This window comes from Saccoglossus kowalevskii, chromosome 11, assembly GCF_978046115.1.
Source record: "Saccoglossus kowalevskii chromosome 11, keSacKowa6.1, whole genome shotgun sequence".
Taxonomy (NCBI): domain Eukaryota; kingdom Metazoa; phylum Hemichordata; class Enteropneusta; family Harrimaniidae; genus Saccoglossus; species Saccoglossus kowalevskii.
The window spans coordinates 16,605,115-16,632,848 of record NC_140651.1 but is presented as its reverse complement, the minus strand read 5'-3'; the positions used below and the strand labels follow the sequence as shown (position 1 = coordinate 16,632,848).

The window sequence follows — 27,734 nt, the reverse complement described above, 5'->3', positions numbered from 1 at the left end:
TAGGGGTTGGGTTGGGGAAAAAACCATATATTCAAAAAAGTAAGCAATGTAGGAAGGCTTACAGCAGAAAGAATGAAACATATTTCTGTTAGTTTATTAATATATAAACAAATGAATAAACAAAGAGATGCACACACACACACACACACACACACACATACATACTAGTACATAAACAAACATATGATATGCACACACAATACATACACGCACATATGATACATAACACAATAAATGCATGAAGCTTATCACTGTGAGTATAGGTACAAATAATACAAGTACAATGTTATCATGAATGTATTAAATTAACTAGTATACAAACATGAAGTGAAGATGTCATGAATCTATCTATCAATTAAATTCTACCGAGAATATCCTAATTTGTTTTCTATATTATAGTTTGGCAAATACCCATACCCTATATATACCCAAGACTTGTGTTATGTGTCATCGCTGATGCTACACTAGACTTCAGCATGTTTCCCTTATCATTCACACATTTTCACAAAATTAATGAGTCCACTTTACTGGTTGAATTATGTGTCAAACATATGTTTGTGATTTGTAATGGGACGGTGCATTTATTACAGTGGTTTCAACTTGAATGGTTAAATTGATCAGGCAGCTGATTTCCCTGTAACAATGCACCTTGCTTCAATCTTTCAATGGAGACATTGCTGATATGAGCTATTATGTCCTGTAAATTGAAAAATGAAATACAGAAAACATGTGAACCTGTAGCTGCCATATTCCAAATATGGTCACCCAATTCAGGTGTTTGTAACACGCATTTCTGATGGAGTTTTGCAGTACAAATATTACACAAATTTAACTATTTTTTGGAATGGAAGCAGTCACACTGGAGTATAGTGTAGCGCATAACAAAGTTTTGGGCTAATACATGCATCATCAGTTCCAGCATCAATCTCGCCCAGTCTGATAACTACCATGTGTATATTAAAATGCAATGAATAATCAAATGTAGGTAATTATGTACACATGTCTGGTCTTTAATATATAACATGCTAACACATGACATGTGAAACACAGTGCAAGGGTTCATATTAAGTTGATGTACATAAATCTTTCTTTTTTATCAGATCTAAAAAGCTTTCCAAGATCAATGGCTGTTTATCAACTCATTTTGATATTATATATATATATACATGATAATGAACATCAACTTAAGAACACAATATTTGCAATATTTTTTCAACACAGTTGCATGAATATGTAATTTGTTCACATGTCCTACTGTGTAAGAAGTTTTTTTCTGATAATAAAAACCTCATGACTTATTGTAGAGTTACTTTTCATAAGATTATAATCATGCTTTTTAGTTAATAATAAGCAATAGCGAAGGTTACAACAGCCCACCAAACAAATACAGCAAAAAAAACACCAGGGAGGAAAATAATAATAATAAAACCATAAAAGTAAGCCATAAGCAAGTCAGTGGCTACCGTACATCAAAGACACATATAGAATGATATATGGTCAATTAATATAAACAGTTAACAATTCCAAAATTATACAAAAGCAACAATGAGAAGACATGTCAAAAGTGCATAAAGTGATAGTGCATCATACACTTGAAATAGTTTCCACTTGCATATCTGGGCAACTCTACTCGCATAGCGAGCAATCACATTTTAAATACATAAATAAAGCAGCTGGATTGGTTTATTGTGCCAAGTTGTTGCTTGCAATACAAATAGAGACAATCAAAGCTTTCATGGAAACCCTACCCCCCCCCCCACACCACCCCACCCCTGAAAGTGACTTTTAATCCCATTGTTTAAGGCATACTTCTGTTGATTGTCTTTAATACTAACAATAATGTGGACCTTTAAATTTGTAAATTCTTAAATTTTCCTCTGCAAACAAATTCAGGATTTGATGTAAAAATGTGGTAATGAGAACAAAGTTTCACAAAGACTGATCTAAAATACAATGATTTATGCTCATTTAGTCTTAGTCTCAATTAGTCTCTAGTATGGTGTTCAAGTTTAAATGTATCTGTTGTAAATATCTACTGATGGCTCATAGATTATAGCAGTATGTTCATACTTCCAGGTTTATAGGGATTTTGAGATGATCTTACATGTTTGTTGGTATAATTAAGCTACAATTATTGAAAATGTTCCAGGCATAAAAAGAAAGGTAAACATTTGAATAAGAAATAATTGTCAACATTTGAATGTGCTGAAAAATCAGTGAAATTAGAACATTTTAGGGCATATTTCCTGTACTTTGTGAATAATTATACCATCGAACATAAAAGTATCAGCTTACAATCAGTCGAACTGTAACAGTTAATATTTCTAAATAATTGGTTGAAATACCGGTAGTCAATTGAAATAGTGAAAATATCAGTTAGATTACAACATACAACTGTATTTGTTTTTTTGTTTTTTTATCCGAGTCATTTTTCCCTAAAGGGTAGAAAAACTAGATAAGTCTCTCAAAGAAGATCAACACATCCCTACATAGTCCCGTCTGGCAAATTTTGATGTTTTTTTTTCATTCAACCATTTGCTTTATTTATTTATTTATTTTTTCTAGTATTCTGCAGTGCAATTGTCATTGCCTGCAGGTATTAATCAACATTTATTGGAAAAAATGGGCAACCTATTTTGTGAAATATATATAGAAATTAATGCATTTATTGAAATAATTGTATTAAAAATAAATTGAGAAAATAATAAAAAGTTTATTCTTTATATAAACATTTATTCTTTACATAAGAATTAAAATCCAAAAAAATTTCATGCAAATTCATGGAATTGATTTTAAATTTTATTTAAGTTTATATAATTGGTGGTAATTTTAATTAAGTAATCAAAAAATTCCTTCATTATTATAAAAAAACATGCAAGTCTGTGTCTTCAATTTGGGGGGGATGTATGACAGTAATGTCACAGTTAACGTAATGAATGACACTTGCATTATTAAAGTACATGTTTTATACTTCAAGACGGGTCTTCTACACAATCATGCACTACCAAGAAAGTGTATGTTTGGTTATATGCAAGGAAAAATGTGATGACAGAGCTGCCCAGATAATGCGTTAGAACACACAATATTGAGATATTTGTGAATTTGGTAACTACTGACTCATAAATCCACCCATGCATCCCACGTCGATACCTTCGCCATTACCACCTTCAGATGCAGTTGATTCGCCCTTTTTTAGTAACTTTCGTGTTCCTTGTGACTTACTCCTCTTTAGCTGTGCGTCATTTGGCCGCTTCTCTTTCTTGGAATTATTACTAGTGGGACTCAGACAAACACCGTTTTGCTGCAAAATATATGACATAAAACATATAAGATACAAATAAAAGCAAACATACTACAAGCCTGTATAGTGGGAATAATATTGTGAGCTGGCTGGAAATTTGGGCTTCATATGACCACATTTGAAAATAGAAAGCAAAAGTGTCATGTATCTTGTGTCTTGAAGCAGCCAAGCATAAGCCAAGTGCACAGTAATAAAGTTCAATACCTTCAATTATTGAGTCAATGAAAAATTACCCTTTGAGCATAATAGAGTAGATTGTACAAGCCATAGTACAATATAATATCACTTTATGATTATCACGAAGTACATGAATCTTTATTTACTGTTTTGACTTTTTACTATAATGTACTAGTTTTGTATTAATGACATTAAAATCAACTCAGTTTTTGAAGTATCAATAAAAAAGTTTTGGGTAAAAACTATGCAAATTAGATATTTATTATGCAAAAAAATTTATTAAGAAATACTTCATTTCCCACTTGTAAAGTAGATATTATGACTTACCTGATCAGAATTACCTGAATTACCCGGCGGTGACCGACACCTCTCAGGTTCTGTCATTCCTTGCTCAACTATATCTCCTAAGCCCTGTGGTTTATTTCGCTTTGGCGAGCGTGGTGTTCTCTGGTAGGGATCAGCCGATCCATACAGATCGGGTGTCCCCATATTGAGTAGACATGTTTTTTGTATAAAATCCACTATTGCTATACCATTAGCTGTACCAATTGCCATGCTAATAAGAAAAACAATAATGTATTGATAACTCATAAATAAATAAAATACACAGTATTTAGTACACTAAGACTTCTTCTGTAATAAAATTTGACATCTGGTAAACTCAAAATGTTTGAGTTTAGATATTTCAAGAACAGTTGATGTAAGAAATGTTCATTGTTTTATTTACGGTTTTATTTTTAAAATGGCTCATAAATTACATTTAAGAAATGATTTGTTAACGTCTGCGTTTTTGATAGGAAAAACTTGTTATCCATTTAGCAAACATATTTTACTTTAGCTTAATTCATAGATATTTCCAGAGAATAATTTTTCAGACAAAAAATGCTTACTTGGCTAATAAACAAAATTGCAATAAGCACACGAGTGTCGTCAATATAGTACAATTGTGGAATAAAGTTAATTCACTATACACACTTGGGTACCAAATTGTATTGGTCTATCACAAATTTTATGACTATTTATTTGCATGCTATCATCTTTTATATGTATGTCATATCACAGAAAGAACACAAAATAAATGAGCTACAAAATTGACTTACAGACCATACGCTGAATTGCACTCAAGTGAGGTGACAGTCGGCGGCGGCTCCCCATCCATCCATACAAACTGACAGATGACATCAGGTTGGTAGCCGGGAGGAAACTTAACTCCCCCTGATCTCACTTTAATATTTGTAACATTATCTTTGACTCCTTCTCCAGAGCTACTGCTCATATGTGGAGCAGTACTGGAGCTACTAGTACTAGCATTCCGTCCAATTGGAGTAGGTGGCAATTCACAGTCGGGAGATTCCAGTTCTTCTGCTTCGTACACAATAGAAATCTCAATGGACTAGAAACGAAAATGGAGAAAGACAAAATTGATGTAATTATGCTGTTAAAATTTATGAATCACCACTAGATAATTCACATTCAAGTATTTGATGGACCGATGTTATAGATTTATAGACCCCTCCCGATTATTAAATAATTAAAAAACGCAGACGCCATAGTGTGCTCTGACATGACACGGTGCAACATCTGTGGCGCTTTAAGCCAATCAACCATGTTTAGTTGCCGACTACCAAAAATTAATGTTTAATTTCATGTATACACTAAGGAAGGTACATTATATGGAGATTCTAGGAAACATTAATTCATATGATTGTAAGAAACATTAATTCACACAAAAGCGAACTTGAATGATTATATCGCCCATAATGTTTTTTTCATCAGATAGTGAAACAATCCCATTTAAGAGTATAGTGTAGTTATTTTTTGTGTATCATTATACAAATTATGAGGGTACAATGTATTAAATTAAATAGTATTAAATTAAATAAATTATAAATCTAAGTCTACAATAAATCTTGCACTGTTTCATGCAAAGGAAATTTGTTTCTTACTGTTATCCCTTCTTTTCTCTCATTTCTACGTTTCACCTTTCAAAATTAATTGCATCAACAAACGAATAACAAATAAATGAACAAACAAACAAACAATTAAGAAATAATAATAAACATGTTAAAACATTTTTTTTTAAACATGAAATAAACAAGTAAACATCCTTTTCTGTCAATTGTCTCATATCTTGAGAAAGAAGTTTGAGATATTCATAAGTGGTTTTCACGTTTTCCCTAGATAATCATAGAATAAATTTAAGATTTTGGTTGATAAAATAAGGCTCTGCAAAATCCCTGGAATAGCACCAGTGCATGTAAGAAAATGTAATTTGAATGGCTGGCCTATTCTTTACTACCGTATGTATAGAAATGTTACTGCAGGTGTGAATCCTGTGTGCTAACATTAAGTACACCATTTCCTGGCTTGAAATACATATTTATTGTCACTGACAGTTTCAATAAACACTTTGATTCACATAAACCAAAGATTGACAGCAATTTTTATTATTATATATTTTTTTAAATGAAGAATTATATTTCAATCTTGCGCAACTAAAAAACCAACATCAAAATAGTATTCTATGCAATATATTCATTATTGAATGAACAGAAAAATAATTTGGTTTGTCAAAAAATATCAATTTGAGAAACACTCCAAGCAGTGCGGATTTGCATACTGAATCTGGAAGCCATCTTTTAAAAACCCATAGCCTTGGTTTAATGGATTACTTTATGAGTGAATCCAGACACGTCCTGAATTAAAAACTGCCAGCGATACAATCTAATATTAATGCAAGAAATAGAAGAGTGTACAAGATACTCACAGTTAGTTGTTCAAGTTGTGCTTCTTGTTTACTATATCTGAATAAAATTACATGTCCACTAGCACCAGCAACACAAAATAGTCTACTATCTAAACACATATTTATTATTTGAATTGCATATGGGTCTTCTTCCCCATCTACACTCTTCCCCTTCTTCTCAAAAACTTTGGCAGTCTTCAGTTTGTACAAGACTTGTAGCGTCACTAAAAATATAATGATAACACAAATTGAGATTGAGAGATGGTAAGAAGTGTGGTGAAAACTAGTTGAGCAAAGTTAATATGCGTATCCAGATTAATATTAACAACAAAACATTACCAATGGTTATGGATTTAAGATTAATTTTGAAGCCATCAGAGATCATTCAAGAACAAAAAAACAAAGATTGACAAATCATGTGTAATCTCTTAGAGCTGAACATAAAACAAAACTGATCACGAGTGTAATATTGATCACACTGTATGAAACAGAACAGTGTGACATGCATAATTTACCCCTACCCCCTAAAAAACGAAAGAAAAAAAGAAATTGTCCTCTCAAAAATGACACAGAGGGCGCTATAACAATCTCAACAACACTCATTGAGACACTCTTCTTGTAAAGCATCAAAATGAAATATTAAACTGTCTCAATTAACATAATTTGTTTAGGAATGTTACATACCTGCAGATGCATCCCAGAATTTCAAAGAACCATCAGCATGTCTGGTGAAAGAATACAGAATGGAGGTCAGAAGTTTTTAAATGATTTGAATTATTTATTTGCTCATCAGATTAACATGTGTAAAATAGTTTGATTACAGATCTGGAACTCCAGCTCCTGAAACACAAGGAAAATGTAACAATCCAATGAAAATGACAGTTGTTATCATCCCCATCCAATATTACACCATTCTTTCAAATATAATACTGTGTGTATACTATTGAGTGAGCAGTGTGCTGAGGAAACAAATTCACACCTCCCACGATACATTGCGAATACGCTAACTTATATACTGTAAATTGCTTTATTTTCGCTTGGAATTAATTTTCGCTATTTTCGCTGAAGGGATGATTCAGTGAAAATAAAATCCAGTGAATATACTTTTTTTCCTATAATTAAAATTCAACTCGTCAGGAATCAGTGAAAATAAATTCATACAAAACACCCGAAAAGTCTTTCCAGTAAAAATTAATTCCAGCTAAAATAAAGTATTTCACAGTATCATGTTTGTGACTTGGTTTACCTCTGATGAAGATTCACAAAGTTTTGCATCTATAATTATAATGTAATTAAAGTACAAGGGACAACGCAATTAAAGCCAGAACAATCTGACATGTGATACTGTCTCTAGTTTGCTAACAGGCGTTTCTTTATGAGTTACATGTTTGAGGTTAAAAGGGAGAATACCAGTATCTCACCACAAAAGACAATTAATGAAGTAATCGTGGAGGGTGTCAATAGACGTCACTGTTACATCATATTCCATGTCAGCTTCAGATGTTGAGGCTGAAATCAGAATCATCAGTCATCAGTTTTCTGTTATGTTTTTGGTTTAATAATGCATACAATATTTGCTTGACTTACCCGGTTATAATAATTTCAGGATAGCTATTACCTCCCGTTCCCCATTCTCCTCCTTTCACTGGCCATTCCTTACAAATAAATTAATAATAGTTTAAAATCTTAATTACAAACACAAGTAATAGCTAAATTATTTGATTTTTTTTTTTTTAAACTCATGTACAATATGCTAACATGCTGCAGTCAGTTGTTTCAAGTTGTAAGTCTTCAGATAGGCAAATTGCAACCTGTTGATGTATGTGTGCATTTTAATAGACAAATTACAACCTGGTGATGCACGTGTAGTTAGGTAGTCTGCAAATAAGTTAAAGCAAGCTACAATCTGTTGATGCATGCACGCTTGGAGTTTGAAAAGATGCAGTCTGTTCAAACTCCCGTGCAGGCAAGCTGCCGGCCATTAATCTAGTTGACATAGGTGAAAAAAAAAAAAAAAAAAAAATGACCACTAACCTTTTTACTATAGCCCATTCTCTTCTTTTGTTGGCTACTTGACCCCACCGAATAAAGAGCAGGTATGATATCTGGCGGACAATCAGCATAATATTGCACACAAGTAACTGGAGATTCATGAAGGTCCATTGGATAAGGATTTTCAAAACATGGGTAGCTGTAAGAAAAATATACAATATATTCTTCCCTGTAACATGCCATTTTTTTTAAATAGGATGCAATATTTTTTTTTTCATGAGAGAAAGACAGAAATGACTATTTTACACATTGCTAGAACACCACAAGCTTAATAAGTTCTCCTTCTCCACTGCTGAGTATGCAGACAAAACGAAGGTGAGAATTTGCTACTTTCCTTATGCAAGGTAACCATTATTTGACTTCTATCACGTCTATTACAACTTTTATCATATATTTCAAAAAAAATAGTCCACTGCTTCTTGCAGCTGATTCATCACACAGTAGAAAGATATCAATCAAAGAGAAATCAATCATTGTATTGATTGATGCAAGTGCATGCGAGTATCACCTTATCACTCCACAGATGAATAGTAATATATCTTACCCAGGTGAATTCAAATCAACCACAACCATATCATTTTCTAACAATACGACAATAGCATACGGCTCATGAATGTCTGAAATGAACAAAAAAATTAATTAGATATTTAAAATTCATTATTTCAAACTGAACTCCCTCAATGTATTTGCAGCTACATGTTGAATTAAAAGTGAAAAATAATAATTCCTTTAAGGCGAATTTTCCCCAGATGATGGCGTACGATGAAAATTAAGATCTATCACAATAAACCAATCAACAATATTGAAGGAATAACTACTGCCAAGAACTCCTGACCAATCAGAACAACATATTCAGGCAAATGAAATACTGGTATAATAATACTAGAATAATTATGTGACCAACTGAACACTATTTATGTGTTTCATGTATAGACTAATCTGATTAAAATAAGATCTAATATTTTTGTTTTTGAGTATAATATGTCCACTCAGAAGATGTGTTTCAACAACAAAGTGTTGTGGTACATCCTAGCAGTAAAACGTTTTTTGATTGGTTGAGTAAAGATCACTCAGAATGCGTGTTTCAAACAAAGTGATGTGGTACATCCTAGCAGTAAAACGGTTTTTGATTGGTTCAGTAAAGATCATTCAGAATGCGTGTTTCAACAACAAAGTATTGCGGTACATCCTAGCAGTAAAACGTTTTTTTTTGATTGGTTGAGTAAAGATCACTCAGAATGCACGTTTCAACAACAAAGTATTGCGGTACATCCTAGAAGTAAAACGTTTTTTGATTGGTTCAGTAAAGATCATTCAGAATGCGCGTTTCAAACAAAGTGTTGTGATGTATTCTAGAAGTAAAATGTTCTTTGAACAGTTGAGTAATTTACCCAAAGTGATCATACGAATGAGATCTCCTATTTGACTTGTTAAGATGTACATGAGCAGGTAACCAACAAAAGCTCAGATACCACAAAATATTGACACAAAACATCTAATGTTATGTTAAATTGTGCAAGTACATTACTCACCACTTGGCCATGGTGTTTCACACAGAGACATAAAATCCATAATAGGATGTTCCATTTCAAGCACTGTTGTATTTTTACCCTGCATAATTGTTAAACTAGGTTGTTTTGCTGCTTTCTCATATGACAGTCCACCAGAAAATATAATATATGGATCCCTAGAAAGATAAGAAAAATAATTTAAATAATTTTCTATTTTAGTAGAATTTTTGATGTTGCCTGAAATCTTAATTTAGATATCAATACCAAATTCTGCCAAAGTTAAGATTATAATCAATTACACATCAAGTAATTGAAATGAAAATGATGATGCATTCCAGTGCTTTATAATAAATGTCTTGATTGGAAGAAAAATTAACTAATCCACGACTTACTGTCCTTTACACGTCCTCCATTCTACTTTGTTGATAGGTGTACAAGGATCTGGTCGAGCTCCTTTAACAAGTGGCGGCCTTGCTAAAATATGAAAATAATAACAAACGGTAATGCCACACTTAAACCCTGTTATTTGAATTTATAATTGTATTGAAATTACTATTACTAATGATTTTATAATCGAGCTGCAACACCCAATGATACAATAATACCGCCTTCACTCCTACATACAAGACACCGTACTCCATAAATGTCACTGACTTTGAGAAGCCGACAAAAAGATAACCTTCAAGAGGGCATAGAACATTGATAGCAAACAAAATATGATTAACATTTGCGGATGACATTTTGAAGTACTCAACAAGGATGTATTAGATGTCAGTGATTGTTATTAGTATCCAGAATGTTCTACATACTGCTATATCAGTTTACAATGACTGTGATTCAAGAGTACAGACAACCTTTCATGCGGTTATAAAACGGTCAAAACAGAGTACAGCTACAACCCAAAGTAGGATTTGATATGCACGACAAATGAATACGACTAATTCTAACTTCAAACAAAAATCTATCAATATATACTTGAAGATGCACATGAATTAAAAAAAAAATTACACATCAATTAGAATAATTCCTTTCTCTATATTTGAGGGCGAAGTTTATATTCATTTTGAGGTTCATTGAAAACTTTATAGTTATTGAAGGAATGATATTACATAGTATCAATTAACAAAATGCCTTTATTTATGAAGGGGTCTCATTAGTAATAATGTAATTTTCACACCTCAATGTCGATGCATTTTAACTCAATAAAAGTATGCCTTCTATGGCAACTAAATAAAAATAACAGCTACAGCTTAAACTGTAATATATTGATGTAAGAACTTCAGTTTCACAATCACTACAAAAAAAGCTGTCAAATTATAGTGATCATTATTCAATTTCATGAGGTAAAGGTTTAAAACTGATCAGGCATGCATATATGTCAGTTAATAGACATCAGAAATAAATATAAACTCATAAACAAGCTGCCTATCGGCCGAGATAGCTCTGCTGTTAGTAATTCACATTTCAATTGAAGAACTGAAGCTATCATTAAAAATTTAAAAAATCTGAGGACAAATTCAACAGCATTTCAAAGTGCAGTGATCCATACTTTCTTTGGACTTCAGCAATTTGCTAGTATTTTTTCAAAATGTCCAATCATTTCAGACAAAGGGCCTACATGTTTTCATGTCAAATTTACTGTATTACACCCAAAATACAGCAAATAATTCCAAATGTCCAATGACACTGCTTGACATTAATGACAAAATTTCCTAAGCCAATTTTGAGACAACTGAAGCTCTGAATTGGCAAGCCAAAATACTATAATGAGGAAAACATTAACGGCTCTACCCCAATCAGGAAAGTTTTGAAAAGGAAATGGGTGAATTAACACAAACTATCTTTGTGAATGAGACACTATAAGACTAAAACACTGACACGGCTAACTTATCCGTAGTTTGAATTCATTTTGAAAACTTTATGGTTATAAAAACAGGAGGATATCATATAATATCAATTAGAATAATTTACAACTGTCTTTATTTATGAAGAAGTCTCTTTTAAATTATTAATGTAATAATTTTCACACTATGTCCAACAACATTATGTTAATATAGTACACTAAATTTCAAACTAATATAATATCACAAGGCTTTGAAAAATATAGAGCGCCCTCAGTGTTTGCAACTTGTACATGTTTCACATGTTCTCAATTTTTTTTTATTAGTTTTGTGCCAGGCAAAAGTCTCACACGCTGAGCGTTACTGTTGTATTTCATAACTTTGCTTTATTGTAAGAGCAATTGCTGATGGTACATATAAAGCATTTTTAAACAAAATCAATGTTTTGAACTACACGACAGGGCTATGTGACAATCTCTCCATCAAATTACAATTTAATACACAACCAGAATTAGTCAAACGCAAGTACCTACAGACTTTATCCAAGCCCCCCCCCCCTCCCAACGTCATATACTGAATGAATCTCAGCCAATATGTACTTACCATGTGGGTACATAATATTATGCGGTTTAGTCGTTGTTCTAACATGCCACAGTGAAAGACTGCCATCTGTATGACTACACATGAATTGTTTTCCTTCATGATTCCAAGACACCGATCGAAGAGGTGCAGAACAACTGTATCTGTATTCAGCTTGCTTATTTCGCAAGTCCCATAATACTAATGCACCTGATTCAAAACCAATTAATAACTGCAAGACAAGTGAAATACTGGATATCAGACAGTGCAATGACTTTTCTCAGATTCCAAAGTGAACTAATAACAATTATTGGTAAATAATATACCTTACTATTAGGAAGAACTGCAGGCAAAAGAGAGAACTGAGACTTCTCGCAGTTCAGTGAGATTAGATATTAGTCCCAGTTTTCATATTCTCACTGTTCCAAGGCGAGGATATAAATTCCCACCACTTCATTGGCAAAAAAAAATTGTTAGTGAGATTTATATTTCAAAGTTTCATTTGTGAATATTCAAATTCTGAATGAGAATTTGTTGAGCATAGATCATAACTTAAAATTTCACATTTTTTGTGGACATCTTTAATTTTTTTTTGGTGGTTCATGATCCAATTCATGAAAGAATTATAGTATAATATGTTACCCAATCCTTCAGTACAATGTATAAAAAACAAGTTACTTTGTTACTACATATTACAAATTTGTACAGTTAATTGATCTGTGTGAAATGACCATACATGACTCTAACAATGACCTCACATTACCCACACTGAAGATATGACCTCACATGACCTGGCTGTGAGGATGTGACCTCACATGACCTGGCTGTGAGGATGTGACCTTACACGATCCACACTGAGGATGTGACCTCACATGATCCACACTGAGGATGTGACCTCACACGACCTGGCTGTGAGAATGTTACCTCACACAACCTGGCTGTGAGGATGCCACCTCACACGACCTGGCTGTGAGGATGTAAACTCACATGATCCACACTGGGGATGTGGACCACATGACCTGCACTGAGGATGTGACCTCACATGACCTGCACTGGGGATGTGACCTCACATGACCCACACTGAGGATGTGACCTCACACGACCTGGCTGTGAGAATGTTACCTCACACAACCTGGCTGTGAGGATGCCACCTCACACGACCTGGCTGTGAGGATGTAAACTCACATGATCCACACTGGGGATGTGGACCACATGACCTGCACTGAGGATGTGACCTCACATGACCTGCACTGGGGATGTGACCTCACATGACCCACACTGAGAATGAATGTAGCATGTTATCTTACCTTATTAGAATCAATTGGATTGTCACTAAGATGCACTACTGGTCCAGGATGCGTCTTCCTAGATCTGAAAGATGATAAAATATGTTAACAAGTAGTATTTTATATTGTTAATGTGATATTAACACTTTATCCCATTCATTTCAACCTTCTATGGAGGCTTTCATCAGGTGATTTCAGGTTGGTAATTTTCTGAAAATTATGCCAACAAACTGTGAAAGTTATGCACTCAAGTCGATCCCACCAACCTCTACAAATAGAAGGTTGATATGATCACTTCCCTATCTTTGTGCTTACTTGACGATATTCTCCCGATAACCTCATGCAAGAGATAGTTGAGTTAGGGCTATGGAACGTTGAGGGCCCATACAATCAGTGCATACGATTTGAATAATATTCATTCATTCACTTCATACTAATGGTGTTATTTATGACATAAATCCAATTGTGAGGTATTTTAATACACATAAACCTTGTTATGTAAATATTTTTGTATTATCTCACACACAAGATTATTAATATTAATTAATATTAATCTGTCCAATTGGTATACAATTCAAAAAATGAGTAAATTTGGTACAAAAACTTTATTTGATGATGTTCAAATGGGATTATCAGCAATTTTTATTTTGGACATGAGAATATTTCTCTGAAAAAATCTTCTGTAAGGAATGGCTGCATAATAATACAGATCAAAGACAGTTAAAATGTGTAATTTAGAAATTCAAATTCAATTCAAGCAAAGGGAGCTTTATAGATATCCTACTTTGAATTTCAAAAACCTGGCACATATTACTTGCAGATTGCAATCCAGTGAATATTTGTTCCTTTTACAGACCTATTAAATAGCCATGTATACAGGAGGGAAAAAGGTATTAACATCACCATGACATTACAATGCAACATCCCCCTTCTATGCCAAGTATTCACTGCTGTACTATTGATCAGTATTGATTCAGCTGTCACTATTTGATTTTGATGAACAGGCAGTACGTAAAAACATTTTAATCCTTTTTTATATACCTGGTAAATATGTATATATAATATTTTGCATTTGAAATGCTTTCACAGCAGTGATGGGAGTTTAGACAGATCCACAACAGGGGTGTGTCCCATTGGGATTTGATGAAAATTCTTAAGCAGCAATTCTGACATCCTCAAATGGCGTACTATGCGATGACCTTGATCACGTTTGTTATAAAGCTTGCTGATGGCTATATCTCAAGGACAGAGTTGAGGAGATTTTGGTCCATCATAGGAATTTATTTTTGAATAGAACAGACCATGCCCTGCAGACGATAGGGAGTGTTTTTTTTAATTAAATGTTAAAAGCGATAGTTAATCTTAAGCATTATTAGATGGTCTTAAATTGTCTCAACGAACAAGTATTTACCGTTGTGAAAGACAAATTATCGTAAGTAACAATTGGCGTTTGCTTTCTAGACTTGACGTTGCCATTTGACTTGACAGCGTGATGTGTGTTATTAACTATTTCTTAGGGATGATCAACATGATGATTGGCAAATCTAGTTTACGTACATTCAATAACAATTCTTCATTTCTTAATTTATCTACATTGAAAGAAATATTAAAACACATCAATATAACCGTTTGTGTATTCTAATGAACATGCACTATTTTAAAAAAAGGCATTGTCAATGACATAATCCATTTGAATAATGTGCACAGAAAAGACATATGTTATAATTATGGTTATTGTATAGCATTCTATAAAACAATATGGCAGCCAGTCAGGAATTAGAAATCCAATTTAGAAACAAAACTACATGATCAACTCCAGGTCCCTGACATTGTATGGACCAATTTAGTATTAATGAGTAATTGGAATCTATTTCCAGAATATAGGACCTTAATTGTGATGTATGTGTGAAGTTTAAATTTCTTTGGTCCTGGCATGTGAGATATTGTGAAATGGCCTTCATTTACACAAGATGGCCACCAGTCATTCATGTTGGATTTCACACTGTTTGTCTGATATTATAATTAATGTATGATAGAAGTTTAACTTGATCGGCCCAGCATTTTTTTAAAACAAAATGGCCACCAGTCGACCATTTTGAACTTGATGCAAAACATAAAATGGTGTGCACCAAGGTCCGTCCCATTGTATCCAATGTATGTACCAAGTTTAAACTAAATCTGTCCACACACAACTGAGATCGAGTTCCAAAAATGTGTAATTTTCATGAGTTTTTAAGCCTTAAAATGGCTGCCATTCAGCCATCTTGAATCGGATCATGAAACATTAGTGTTTCACACAGACATAGACATTTAGCCTAAATCAGGCATTTTATTGTAGCAGATGAAATAAAGAATGACATGTGTATACTTACAATTCTATAGCTTTATTCCAGTTGATAACATAACCTGATAAAATAAATGATTCTATATTCACAATATGGATATTGCCTCTCTCTGTTCCTATGTACAACCATTTGCTTTGAAATGGCAGATGAGTGTAGGTTATTCTACAAAAAAAATATATTAAAAAACGTGAGTAACAACACAAATGATTTGAAGATTGCACTTGACAATGTCTTGGAAATCAGTACTGAACACTTTTCAGTGTTATAATAAATATATATATATATACCCCGGTATACATATATATAAGAATTGTTGAGATAAATTGCAGAAAACGGTAGCAAAATTTGATCTTAGCCATGTAACATGTATGATAGTTAGCCTGATGTTAACCACCATTGCGGGTTGATCTCAACAGTCACTGAAAGTCCTCCTCTTCCACATCATGTATGAAATAACCAAATTGATGGAACCATCAGTGCTGAAATCTAGGCATTGTAGTAATATTATTGGGGTCAGTGACATAATTTAAATGATTTTAGTGACATTTGGTTTGGCAAATATAGGCTATGCAGACTGTCACTGAATAAAATCTTACAACAATGCCACATAGCTGCTTAAATCTGGGTACAATGTCATGGCAGTGCTGAAATCTAGGCATTGTAATAATATTATTCGGGTTAGTGACAAAATTTAAATGATTTTAGTGACATCCGTTTTGGCAAATCTAGGCTATGCAGAGTGTCACTGAACCAAATCATGCAATAACATATGTCATATAGCTGCTTATATCTTGGTACAAGGACATAGTTAATAGCATGTACATTGCAGTCTTTGCTTCATGTCTCATGTTTTTCACATCATTTTCACAATCGCATCAATGGTCACATCGCATCAATGTTGCATTGCTAAAATATTTTCAATGAAATCACATCTCATCAAAGTTGCACATTGTAATATCAAATAGTTGCGTAATAAATGCATGACAAATGTTACAATGCAATGAATATCTATGTAAAATTAATATTAGTTTGCACAATGCATGTACTATAGTACAAAAAATAATATGCACTATGTATTGATACAACACATTATTATCAATATTGGGGGGTCAATAACATAGTTACAATTATTTCAATGAAATCTAGTTTAGCAAATCTAGGCTATGCAGAGTGTCACTGAACCAAATTCAATATGCACGTAGACACATATGGCTGCTCAAATCTGGATTCTCTGGGCTATGTCACATAACGTTCTATGCTGGTAAAACATGCGCTACTGTACCAAGTATATATGGACTCTGCACAAGCCAGCTGAAGAGCTGGTGAAGTTGAAAAAACAGCACAAACTCAACTATGAGACAATCCCGAAAAACCAAATTTATATATGTTGCACATGTACCCTGGGGTTATTATTACAATGTTCACAAGAGTCTCAACAACTAGCCTCAAGTACAGTTTTTGTTGTTGATTTTTTTGTTTTCATCGACTGTGGTGACTGTGTCAGGCAGTGAAAACGCCTAGACGCTCACTACCAAGAATAAGCGCTCAATAAACAGTTTGTACACTGCATGTACAAGTATAGCACAAATAAACAATATGCACTTATGAACCGATACTACATACAAATACATAGAAACAATATTATTATTCTGGTCAATGAACAAGTGAAATGATTAAAGGCAAAGCTGCATTTTTTTTTTTCCAAATTTTTATTTCTTATGATAAATACTTCATAAATGACCTTTATGGCAGGAAAATAAAAAAATCAAGGTGTAAGATGTCATAATAGTAGGCAAGTAGCTAGAACTAAATTAACCCTCCAGCCATCCTGTACTTGGGCTTCTAGCTTAATACGTAAATGAAAAGTGTGTACGGTAAAAATAAGTCGTACCATATTTGCCGTTAGAAGTGCAAGTGTTAATGTCCATATCAAAGGTTTGACTATGGCTCAAAATAATTCATATTTTAACATTAGAGTATACAATGAATGTAATCTTTGTTTTAGGTACGCTTCTATTGGAGACTTCCAGTAGTATGTCAAGCCATTGAGAATGTCAAAATCTCCTCTGTTCTTGCACTTGATAACATGCAAAAGTGGCTTTCTACGCTGTGAACTGAATGTCTTTGACTGACTGACTGCCTGCCTGACTGACTGCCTGCCTGCCTGACAACATACAGCAAGTCTCTTATGTCTATGTAAAACAAAATGGTTTCCAATCCACCATTTTAGAATGGATAGTGACACAACTTTTGTTGATATGCTAAAATATACTTGTCTGTGTACAAAGTTTGGACCTAATTGTTAATTTTGATTACAAGCAGAATCTTTCAATTTTCACCATTTTGCATTACCTCATAACACAGATCAGCTTTCATTGAGGTGCTGGATCACATCAAATTAAAAATTTGAAAGAGATCTTGAAAAATTAAGTACCGTATGCCATCAGGTGTTACCAATATTCCAAGTTTGAACTTGTATAAAATTAAAATGTAGATTTTTAGGTTATTTTGAGATCAAATATGGCTGCCAGTCAGCCTCTTTAATTAAAAATACACAATAATTAGACATACATACATTCATACCAGATTTGAAACAAGTGTGGCCGAAAAAAAAAAGTCCATTTTCAGTGCATTTATAGATCAACAAGCAGCCTCTCGGCTGAGATAGCTCCGCTGTTAGCAATGCACATGTCAATTAAAGAACAGAAGATATCATTAGAAAATGAACAATATGTATAGTATCAAGCAATGGGACTTGCTGTTTTCAACAAGAATTCAAAAATATCACTTTTTACCAATTTACCAATTACAAAATTATTCATCAAAATTAGAGAATTAAAGATATCATTACAAAATGAACAAATCTGAGAGAGGTCCACATGTAGTACCTATATATGTAATATCAAAGCAAATGGACTTGTGGTTTTTAACAAGAAGTCGAAAATATCACTTTTTACCAAAAATGACAAAAATATTCACCAAAATTAGAGAATTGAAGATATCGACATGAAATGAACAAACCTAAGAGAGGTCTACCCAAGGTACATATACACCAAGTATTAAAGCATTCAGGCTTGTAGTTTTCAAGAAGAAGTCGAAAAAGTAAAACATTGACACGGACGACGACGGACAATCACTCATATGATAAGCTCCGCTCGACAAATTCGACAGCGGAGCTAAAAAGGAGTGGCAGACTGGATTACGAAGTAAATGCATGTGGATATGTACCAAGTATTAGTTAGGTAATAGCTATGTGTAAACTTTGAGGAGAACTGGTCCAGGGATATTCAAGATACAAGTCTGGACAAACACACAGAGACTAGACCATGAAAATATTAGGTGTAAGTGTGTTTCTATTAGAAATGTGTTTCTAATAGAGTGAATACGGTACACGTGAACAATCATGCTAGATCTGTGTGTATTTATCTGGAGAAGCGGAGATCTTTTTAGCACAGTATTACAAGAGTAAAATAAATATGAAAAAATACAGCTCATGTTAAGGGCACACAAGGATTAAGTAGATGGCGGGTAGGTAACCCATCATAATAAAATTAATATCATATTGACTGTTATATAGTACACGCTGCTAAACAATTCAATTTTCAAATAAATCGTAAATAACCAATAAGCAAAAATACAGAATGGCAAGGTCTCCCAATAAATTGTCAAAGCTCATATTTGACAAGTGTGGTAACAGTCTGCAAACTGATCTATTAAATACTAACCATGCAAAAAAACTGACAAAGATTATTGTTCTTTAGCAAACATAGGAGGAATGGCAGTAGATGTGAAGACCATATGTTGGCGCATTATTTATTTATTTCATAAATAAATGAAATCGGGCTTATTACTGAAACGTGCATTGATTTCAGTTGAAAGCTATTAAGCATGGAGCTATAACCTATAATACGGTCACTGGCCAAATCATAACCTAGAATGCCTTATGTTACACACGCAAAAAAAATAAGGCTATTAAAGCATGACAGTGTAACCTATAATACGGTCACTGGCCAAATCATTACTTTAGGATGCCATATGTTACTTATACATATAACAATGTCTGCACATACCTTTCTCTATTAAACTTAAGTGAATGCAATATTGCTGGCTTCTTCTGCCTTAAATTCCATAAATGCAGGCTATCGTCTGCACATACACTGACTAAAGCACCCTGAGTAGGAAACAATACATTTGGTCAGTACTGTAATGTAAGTCGTATTGTTTTGAGTTGAAATTAACAGTTTTGTTTCAAAAAATCTTTCGTGAAACTTTTAATTTTTGTTTAATGTTTGAGTAAATGACTAACAGTTTCATGTGTTATAAAATACTTAAAGCTATTTTTGTACGCAAAATTAAGAGTCGAGCCAATCACCCACCCACCCACCCCCAAAAATGTACAAAATATGAAAAATATTTGGTCAATAAACAAAAATCAGAAAGATTGACGATTTTGTGTTGTCCAAGTACAGATTTTTAATCTTTGTTTTAAACTTTACATATTATGCAACACACATGGTAATGTAGTTAATAGGCAACACACAAAACTGATATGTTTCCAAAAGTCTGAGTCATAATGTTGGCAAAACAAAAATGTCGACAGATGAATTATAGCTACTAGACCAAGAATTATTGGACGACAGTGAAATATATTCATGAATATCTCAAATCTGCTCTAAAATAGTTTGGAGTTGGTTGTAATTTTTTTACTGGCAGAGATATTTCCCACTAGCTTCAAGTGTTGCCAGGATGCAGATGTGTGAGAGGGATTTGTTTTGATCTGTAATCGTCCAGCAATAACAATAAATGTTTGCAAAACATTGACTATAAATTCTGAATAATGAACAAACATTGAGTTGTCACTGTGATACTATGTTTTTCAACCATTTATGGTAATTATATACATGTATGGCTATTGAAGTTCTTTACCAATAGAGGGCGCTATTTATAGAAAAGGTTTACATTTTCCAGTCATGATCAACTCTGGACAGTTTTCACAAACAAGCTTCATGTGACTCCAAAATGTATTGCATGGTACCATGTGTAGAAATTGTGAGAGAGATAGTAAATTTTCAAATAATGAGTAAGAGAATGATATATGTGAGGTAAATCTCATACAAATTGGAGAGAACATGTGAATTTCAAGAAGATCACAAAACCACCTCATGCAAATTAGTAAGTCTTTGTTAGAACTGAGTAGTATTCATATCAACTCATTGTTGAAAGTGTATTAAGTGCTTTTTGCATTATTTTTAATACAGTAATAACCTGTTATTCCTGTTTCAGCAATTGAACCTTTTCAAGCACCTACTGATTATGTGAAGCTATTGGTTGAAATATGTTTGCTGTACACAAGGAACAGGATCTACATCGCTTCCAAATGCTGCCATTTACAACCGGAGTTCAATTCTCACGAGATCACATATCATCGTACATGAAAGTAACACCTACCTCATTGACAAGGAAAATCAGTTGCAAGACCGCTACATCTTCATCATGGCGTACATGACAATCAACACCGGGCTGTCCAAATCTATGTATTCGCAGTCAAGGAAATATTTCACAAATTAAATAATATAAAAAAGGTGATTCAATTACACAAAACGCTTTTTTTTTTTTCATCCCAGCATACATGTACTTGAAGGGCAATGGTTGTCACACAGTGAACGCTCAAATATTATTGCGAACAATGTATTTTACATGTGCTATGGAACTCAAAACCTGGCAGGGCAACCTCTTCCCTTTAACTAATATGTACATTGAGGCGAGTTAATTTAATGACAATGTAAATGATATAACAGGCTACATATATTTTATGGCACTATATACATGCATGGTACATGTTATTTGTACTTGTTGAGACACTCCAGAAGACAGAACATTATTACAGGAGAATTACTGGCACACAACAACCGCGACTTCGTGCGCAGCCTTCAACTCCATTTACAAGTCAGTCTACAGGGAGAGAGGATGCATTAAGTGCAGAGCATGTCAAACTTTAAGAACTTCCTGTTCATATTTCAAAAACATCTTCACTTGGACGGCATCCAAAACTAATTACAATCACTATATCTTGTTAAAATAATAAAAAAAAACAAACAGATTACTCATGCAGAGGTCAATGCATCAATACTTTGACAGTACAGGGTTGAGTATGAACAAACACTGCTTTACACTTAACAGGTATAGAATCAAAAAGCTTTAAAATCTGTGTTTACTTGGATTTTTAGACTCAATGGTTTTTATCTTTGTCGTTCTTTCTCGCCCTGAAATGGCAGATACTGTCTTAACCCATTTGTAGGACTTGTGTATCAAATCTACATTTGTTTACATGGAGTTACAGTGCAAACAGTTTTTATCCAATCTAATTGTAATCACATGCTCCCCCCTAATGATTAAATTTCATTGCACAGGTACATGTACTTCATGTCCAAAGTAATCAGATGACATGAAACAAATTATTGAAAAAATAAATCTTCACCATGTGACAATAAAAAGTTTAGTAATCTGTTATTAGAATGGTATAAACCAATTACTGATAAGTCTGTTGGTATTTATAGCATTCTCCATGTGACAATACAAAGTTTAGTAATCTGTTATTAGAATGGTATAAACCAATTACTTATAAGTCTGTTGGTATTTATAGCATTCTCCATGTGACAATACAAAGTTTAGTAATCTGTTATTAGAATGGTATAAACCAATTACTGATAAATCTGTTGGTATTTATAGCATTCTCCATGTGACAATACAAAGTTTAGTAATCTGTTATTAGAATGGTATAAACCAATTACTGATAAGTCTGTTGGTAGTTATAGCATTCACCATGTGACAATACAAAGTTTAGTAATCTGTTTTTATAATTACTGATAAGTCTAGAATGGTATATAAAACAAACAAAAGCCTGTACATGTAACAATAATTTGCTTGTACATTTAGATAAACTCCTGTAAAATACTTAATTTCGCTTGGAATTGTCGCTATTTTCGCTGAAGGAATAATTCAGTGAAAATAAAACCCAGTGAATATACCTGTTTACCTATATTTTATGTAAACCTTGTCAAAAATCAGCGAAAATTAATTCCAGCTAAAATAAAGTATTTTACAGTATCATTCTATGCATTCAAATTGCTACATGCATTGTGTACTATACAGAGTAGCTGCACATAAGAGTAGTGTATGCATACATAGTAGAGCACGATGACAATTAATTAAAATATTTTCAATAGAGAACCAGCATACTTCCAGTTAAAATAGTGGTATACACATTGCAGTTTTTAAGACTAAAAGCATAGAACATTTAATCTAGAATATACAACATTACAGATGGAATCTGAGGGAATTCCCTAAGTGGTGGAGTTGACTCAGATTCTATTCCGATACTCACAAAATTTGATTTACTTTGGAGGTGGCTGATGAATTGCCACCCATTCCAGTTAAAACGGCAAATAACATAAATTGGCAATCAGGCGAGAGTGGGATGATAATATCACATGATCTGGCACAGGAAGAAGTCAATAACCAAGGAGGGATATGTGACTAGTAAGCACAAAATACTATAGTAAAGGAAACTTGTATTTTGCTTTTAATTTGATTACAACAGTAGGAAAGTTAGTGCAAATACCATTGCACAGATTTTATTTGGTTAGTGTAATGTAGAATAGACATGCCTGGGTAAATGGAATATAATCGTATAATATAATGTGTATACATACACAGACGAGTAAATGCATGTGTAGCGATGTCAATTTTAAATGAACCAATATACAGGAAAACCACTTTGTGTCTCCAGTGTTCCCACCAGGTTTTATTTTGTTCTGCTCACTAGGCTGGAAAATGTTTTATACATCATTTCAATGATCTATTTAAACAGTATGTGTGCGCTTCAGCTAAGGATGCAGCAGTAGTTTGTTTTTCTTAGCAAATTACAAATTTGTTCAGCCGCTACCTAGATGGACTGGACGAGATAGCATTATAAAAATGTTTTTCAGATTCATGAGAAAAATTATAATATACCCACTACCGGTAGTACTACCGGTATATTCATATTACATACACTTTATATTAAGCAATACTTTTCCCAATTTAATTTACTTTTCTGTTGGTGATGACATTTTAAATAACAACTAGTTTCTCAGAAATTCATGGTTTAAAAAAAGTCCTCAGTTCATAATAAAAAATAAATGTACATTGTAATTCAGCATTAACAATTGCCAAAGGGGTAGCGGATGCCTAGATTGTCAATCAGTATTAATTTCACATTTATGCTCGGGGAAAAAACGAGTGACCTCCATCTTGGATATATAGATCTGATATGATCATTCTTGCAAATATTGAATACTGCCCACCTTTTTATTCAGCTGACATTTCCTAGTAGTGTAATATAATTGCATGAAATTACTGGATAAGTGGGTATCCATTGCATTTTGTAAAATGTTTTATGAGCTAACTATTTCATAACATCCTTTTACAATTTTGTACTTTTTTATCATATGTAATGACAAAAAATAATAAAAAGCAAAAATCAGAAAATATTATCTGAAATGATTTCGAACACCTTACAGACTGAGATTTGTGGATTTTAGACAAAATGATTATCATTTCAACAAATTTGATCAAATCACAAAATAATACACAGGTGAGGAATCAGAATAAAAATGAATAAAAACAAAATGGCCACCAATCGACCAATTTTGTTTGAACCTCAAAAACATGTGATGTGCACATGTAACCTAACTTGAATATGTATGATCCTCATACAAAGTCTGAATGAAATTGCTCTGTTCATCTGTTCATTCATGTTAAAAAGCAAAATGAACATTAGATGCTCAGTTTGGTTTTATAAATTGAAAATTAAGGACCAAGATATAGTGCTTGATTCAGGTATACAAAAGTAAGAATTGCAAGTCATTTCTTTTTTCCAATTTTGCTTTTTATTTTCTATTAAAACCAACTCAGTTACGTTAGTTAATGTTTGGATTTACCAGTATAGTACATTGTACCTTGACATCAAAGTACCCGTAAAGGTCATGATCATTTAAGATCATAGTTACCGGTAATGAATTCGACTCAAAAGCAGCTGATAGTAAGTTTCCTTTCAAGTGAAATTTATCACTGTGAAGTGCAATGTACCAACTCAGACACCGATATCATGTGATACAGTTTTACTACACCAGAAGGTATGTACAGAAGGATACTCGCAGATTACAAATTTCACTGATGACAACCCATTCTACAAGGCTTATTCCCAATAGTCATCTGCAATGCTATTAACAATGATGTTTTCGGAGGCACAAATCAATATTTTACTAGGAATGACCATCAGCATGCGTGTACACGTACATGTACATGGATTGCAGTTAGTGGAAGTTCAAAAAAAAAATGTATACATACTGATAGATTAAGTGGAAGCAAGGGTACACATACATAATGAAGGAGTACCTATATGAAAAAAAAAAGATTCCTATATGGAATTAGTTCGAATTGTACTTTGGATTTTGCACCAAAAAAAACAGTTACACACATGCAGAATATTGAAGTGTATGTGCCACAGTCTCTACATAGTGTCATACTAGATACTTGTCCCATGCACATACAAAGTATATACAATATTGTTTGTTTCCATTTAAATGCATGATGACTAGTGAATATGTTTGACAACAGATCTGGTCAGAGAGCACAGCCAGGTGTTTTCACTTTATAAAAAGTAAAAATTCAGACTCGTTAAAACAAACAACATAGGCAAAGGTCGTAACTACAAGATGATAGTATGATCTCACACACCTGTCATACACAAGTATGCATCCAAACTCAAAATATAATATTTAAAGCAAAATTCACTGTATTTATGTAAGCTCATGCACTTTTTCTTAAATGTGCCTGTTATTGAACAGACCTGAGAACACTGTGATGGCAATGTAATTGAACACTGCACCAAATGTGAAGAATAAATATTCAATTCAAAATAAATCTGAATTCCTTATGGGCAAGCATGACATGTCAATACGGAACCAGTTCATATCAATATGTATGCCACATAGACAGCAACACACACCTTAATTGTACACTTTTTTTTATTCATTTCAATTCTAACCTTTTCATACCTTCCAAGGGTTGTTATGTGTTAATAAAATTACTATAACTAAGAGTAAATCCATCGATACATGCATCTCTGCTATAAAACAGAACACATGATATTTCATTAGATTTGCAAAAATAAGAAGCTCAAATGTACTAACATGTGTTATGCATGAATATAAAGCAAAAGGGTTTAACCAGTGAACTACCAATGACCTGTGGTTAAAGTAGTTTGAAATCTGCATATCAATAAGGTAAGGTGAATTGAGCGACTAAATGCCCTGGTAATCCAGAGGGGTGCAGATATAAACTGGAATGGCCCAATGTGACATGAAACATAATTTAGCAGCACAGCAATAGAGAAAGCAGGGAGATTATGCAAATGCCTTCATTAAATATGCAATAATAACAAATCAAACTTAACAGACTGTTGACATTCCTTCCACCAAACACATTTACGTCATTCACATGCGCAAGTACTAAATTTGATGACTACCGACTGCCTACATATATAGACCTTGATTTAGTGTGAGAAGTTTGCTGAAATAAAACAAACTAGAATGCAAGGTTTTTGCTGCTAATTGGTTTTCACATGGAATATTAGCATTTTTCACAAACGAGATGCAAATCTAGTGAAAATATGACAAATAAATTACTTGTGCCACCCAAACTGAAGCTAAGACAAAGTAGACCATACCGGTACTTGTGCCACCCAAACTGTAGTCCAAAGTATATCCTGGCCAGTATGCATAAATATTATCTATATGCAAGGACTGAAGTCATACTTCATATTAGAAATAGGACATGATAAACTGTGCATAAATTGACAGTATATAACGCAAAATTAACATATTAACCAAATGTATTTACAGATAATGTTTATCAAGAGAGTTTAAGACATAAAAAACATGACAATTAATTAATTCAGATATTTGAAGTCAGATATTTTTTTAATTATTGTTATGTCCACTAAATGATAAATTTCATTTTTAGGGAAATGAGAATCTAGTTAATACAAAGCTTGTCAATGACACGAACAAGACAGGCGAATGTTATTTCTATATATTGCACATTTCAATCAACCAGAAAGAGCATGACAATGTCAAGTGCATAAGGAGCTGAGACATGGAGATATTCATGCACACTGAACATACGTTGACTAAACTAAGGCGTACATCAAGGCATAATTTCTACACAGCTGAGGGGTCCACTGGGCAGCAAGACTGCACGTGATCCACCCACACAACTGAACCAGTTGTTGTCTCTTTGCTGTTCGCATAATACCTTATATTTCTGCGTAAGATAAAAATAATCAATAACTGGGCAAAAAAAAAAAGACTTTGACTGTTCAATATATCAAGGAATTTATTGGAAAAATATAGGATGGATGCACAGAATATAAAATATTGTGATAGTCAGTAAGAGCCATACTCAAAGGGGCTTGAGTGCTATTGGCAAACAAACATAAATGTCAACAACTGCATCCCTAAATAACTATTAAAAATAGTTAATAAACTGGAATGGCCCAATGTGACATGAAACATAATTTAGCAGCACAGCAATAGAGAAAGCAGGGAGATTATGCAAATGCCTTCATTAAATATGCAATAATAACAAATCAAACTTAACAGACTATTTTTTTAATAGTTATTTAGGACTACGATTACCAAATATTATCTTCAATATATCATACTTATCAGTCCGAGCAGCGTTTATTTATTTATAAACAACTGCATCCAACTGGTTAACTGCAAAAACCTATTAGGACTGACAGAAGGCATGACAGTACTGTTCCATTAATAAACGTCATAACAAAAAAAAT

General features: G+C 33.2%; 1 protein-coding gene across 4 annotated transcripts in view; it reads right to left on the bottom strand.

Moving 5' to 3' along the window:
- LOC100375990 (syntaxin-binding protein 5-like) overlaps positions 1 to 27,734 on the bottom strand; it is a 92,912-nt gene that overhangs the window by 18,475 nt on the left and 46,703 nt on the right. For 2 of the 4 annotated variants that reach the window (XM_078014004.2, XM_085504924.1), the window contains exons 3-18: positions 21,287 to 21,368; positions 19,909 to 20,009; positions 15,866 to 16,000; positions 13,515 to 13,578; positions 12,232 to 12,439; positions 10,180 to 10,261; positions 9,809 to 9,963; positions 8,821 to 8,893; positions 8,259 to 8,415; positions 7,812 to 7,879; positions 6,909 to 6,949; positions 6,246 to 6,448; positions 5,425 to 5,460; positions 4,579 to 4,871; positions 3,806 to 4,034; positions 3,118 to 3,301 (exon numbers count right to left, since the gene is read on the bottom strand). In XM_078014004.2, the coding sequence (XP_077870130.1) occupies positions 3,118 to 3,301; positions 3,806 to 4,034; positions 4,579 to 4,871; positions 5,425 to 5,460; positions 6,246 to 6,448; positions 6,909 to 6,949; positions 7,812 to 7,879; positions 8,259 to 8,415; positions 8,821 to 8,893; positions 9,809 to 9,963; positions 10,180 to 10,261; positions 12,232 to 12,439; positions 13,515 to 13,578; positions 15,866 to 16,000; positions 19,909 to 20,009; positions 21,287 to 21,368 (2,111 nt within the window). The remainder of the gene's footprint in view (positions 1 to 3,117; positions 3,302 to 3,805; positions 4,035 to 4,578; positions 4,872 to 5,424; positions 5,461 to 6,245; positions 6,449 to 6,908; positions 6,950 to 7,811; positions 7,880 to 8,258; positions 8,416 to 8,820; positions 8,894 to 9,808; positions 9,964 to 10,179; positions 10,262 to 12,231; positions 12,440 to 13,514; positions 13,579 to 15,865; positions 16,001 to 19,908; positions 20,010 to 21,286; positions 21,369 to 27,734) is intronic. The other 2 variants (XM_085504925.1, XM_085504926.1) reach the window with 2 other exon arrangements.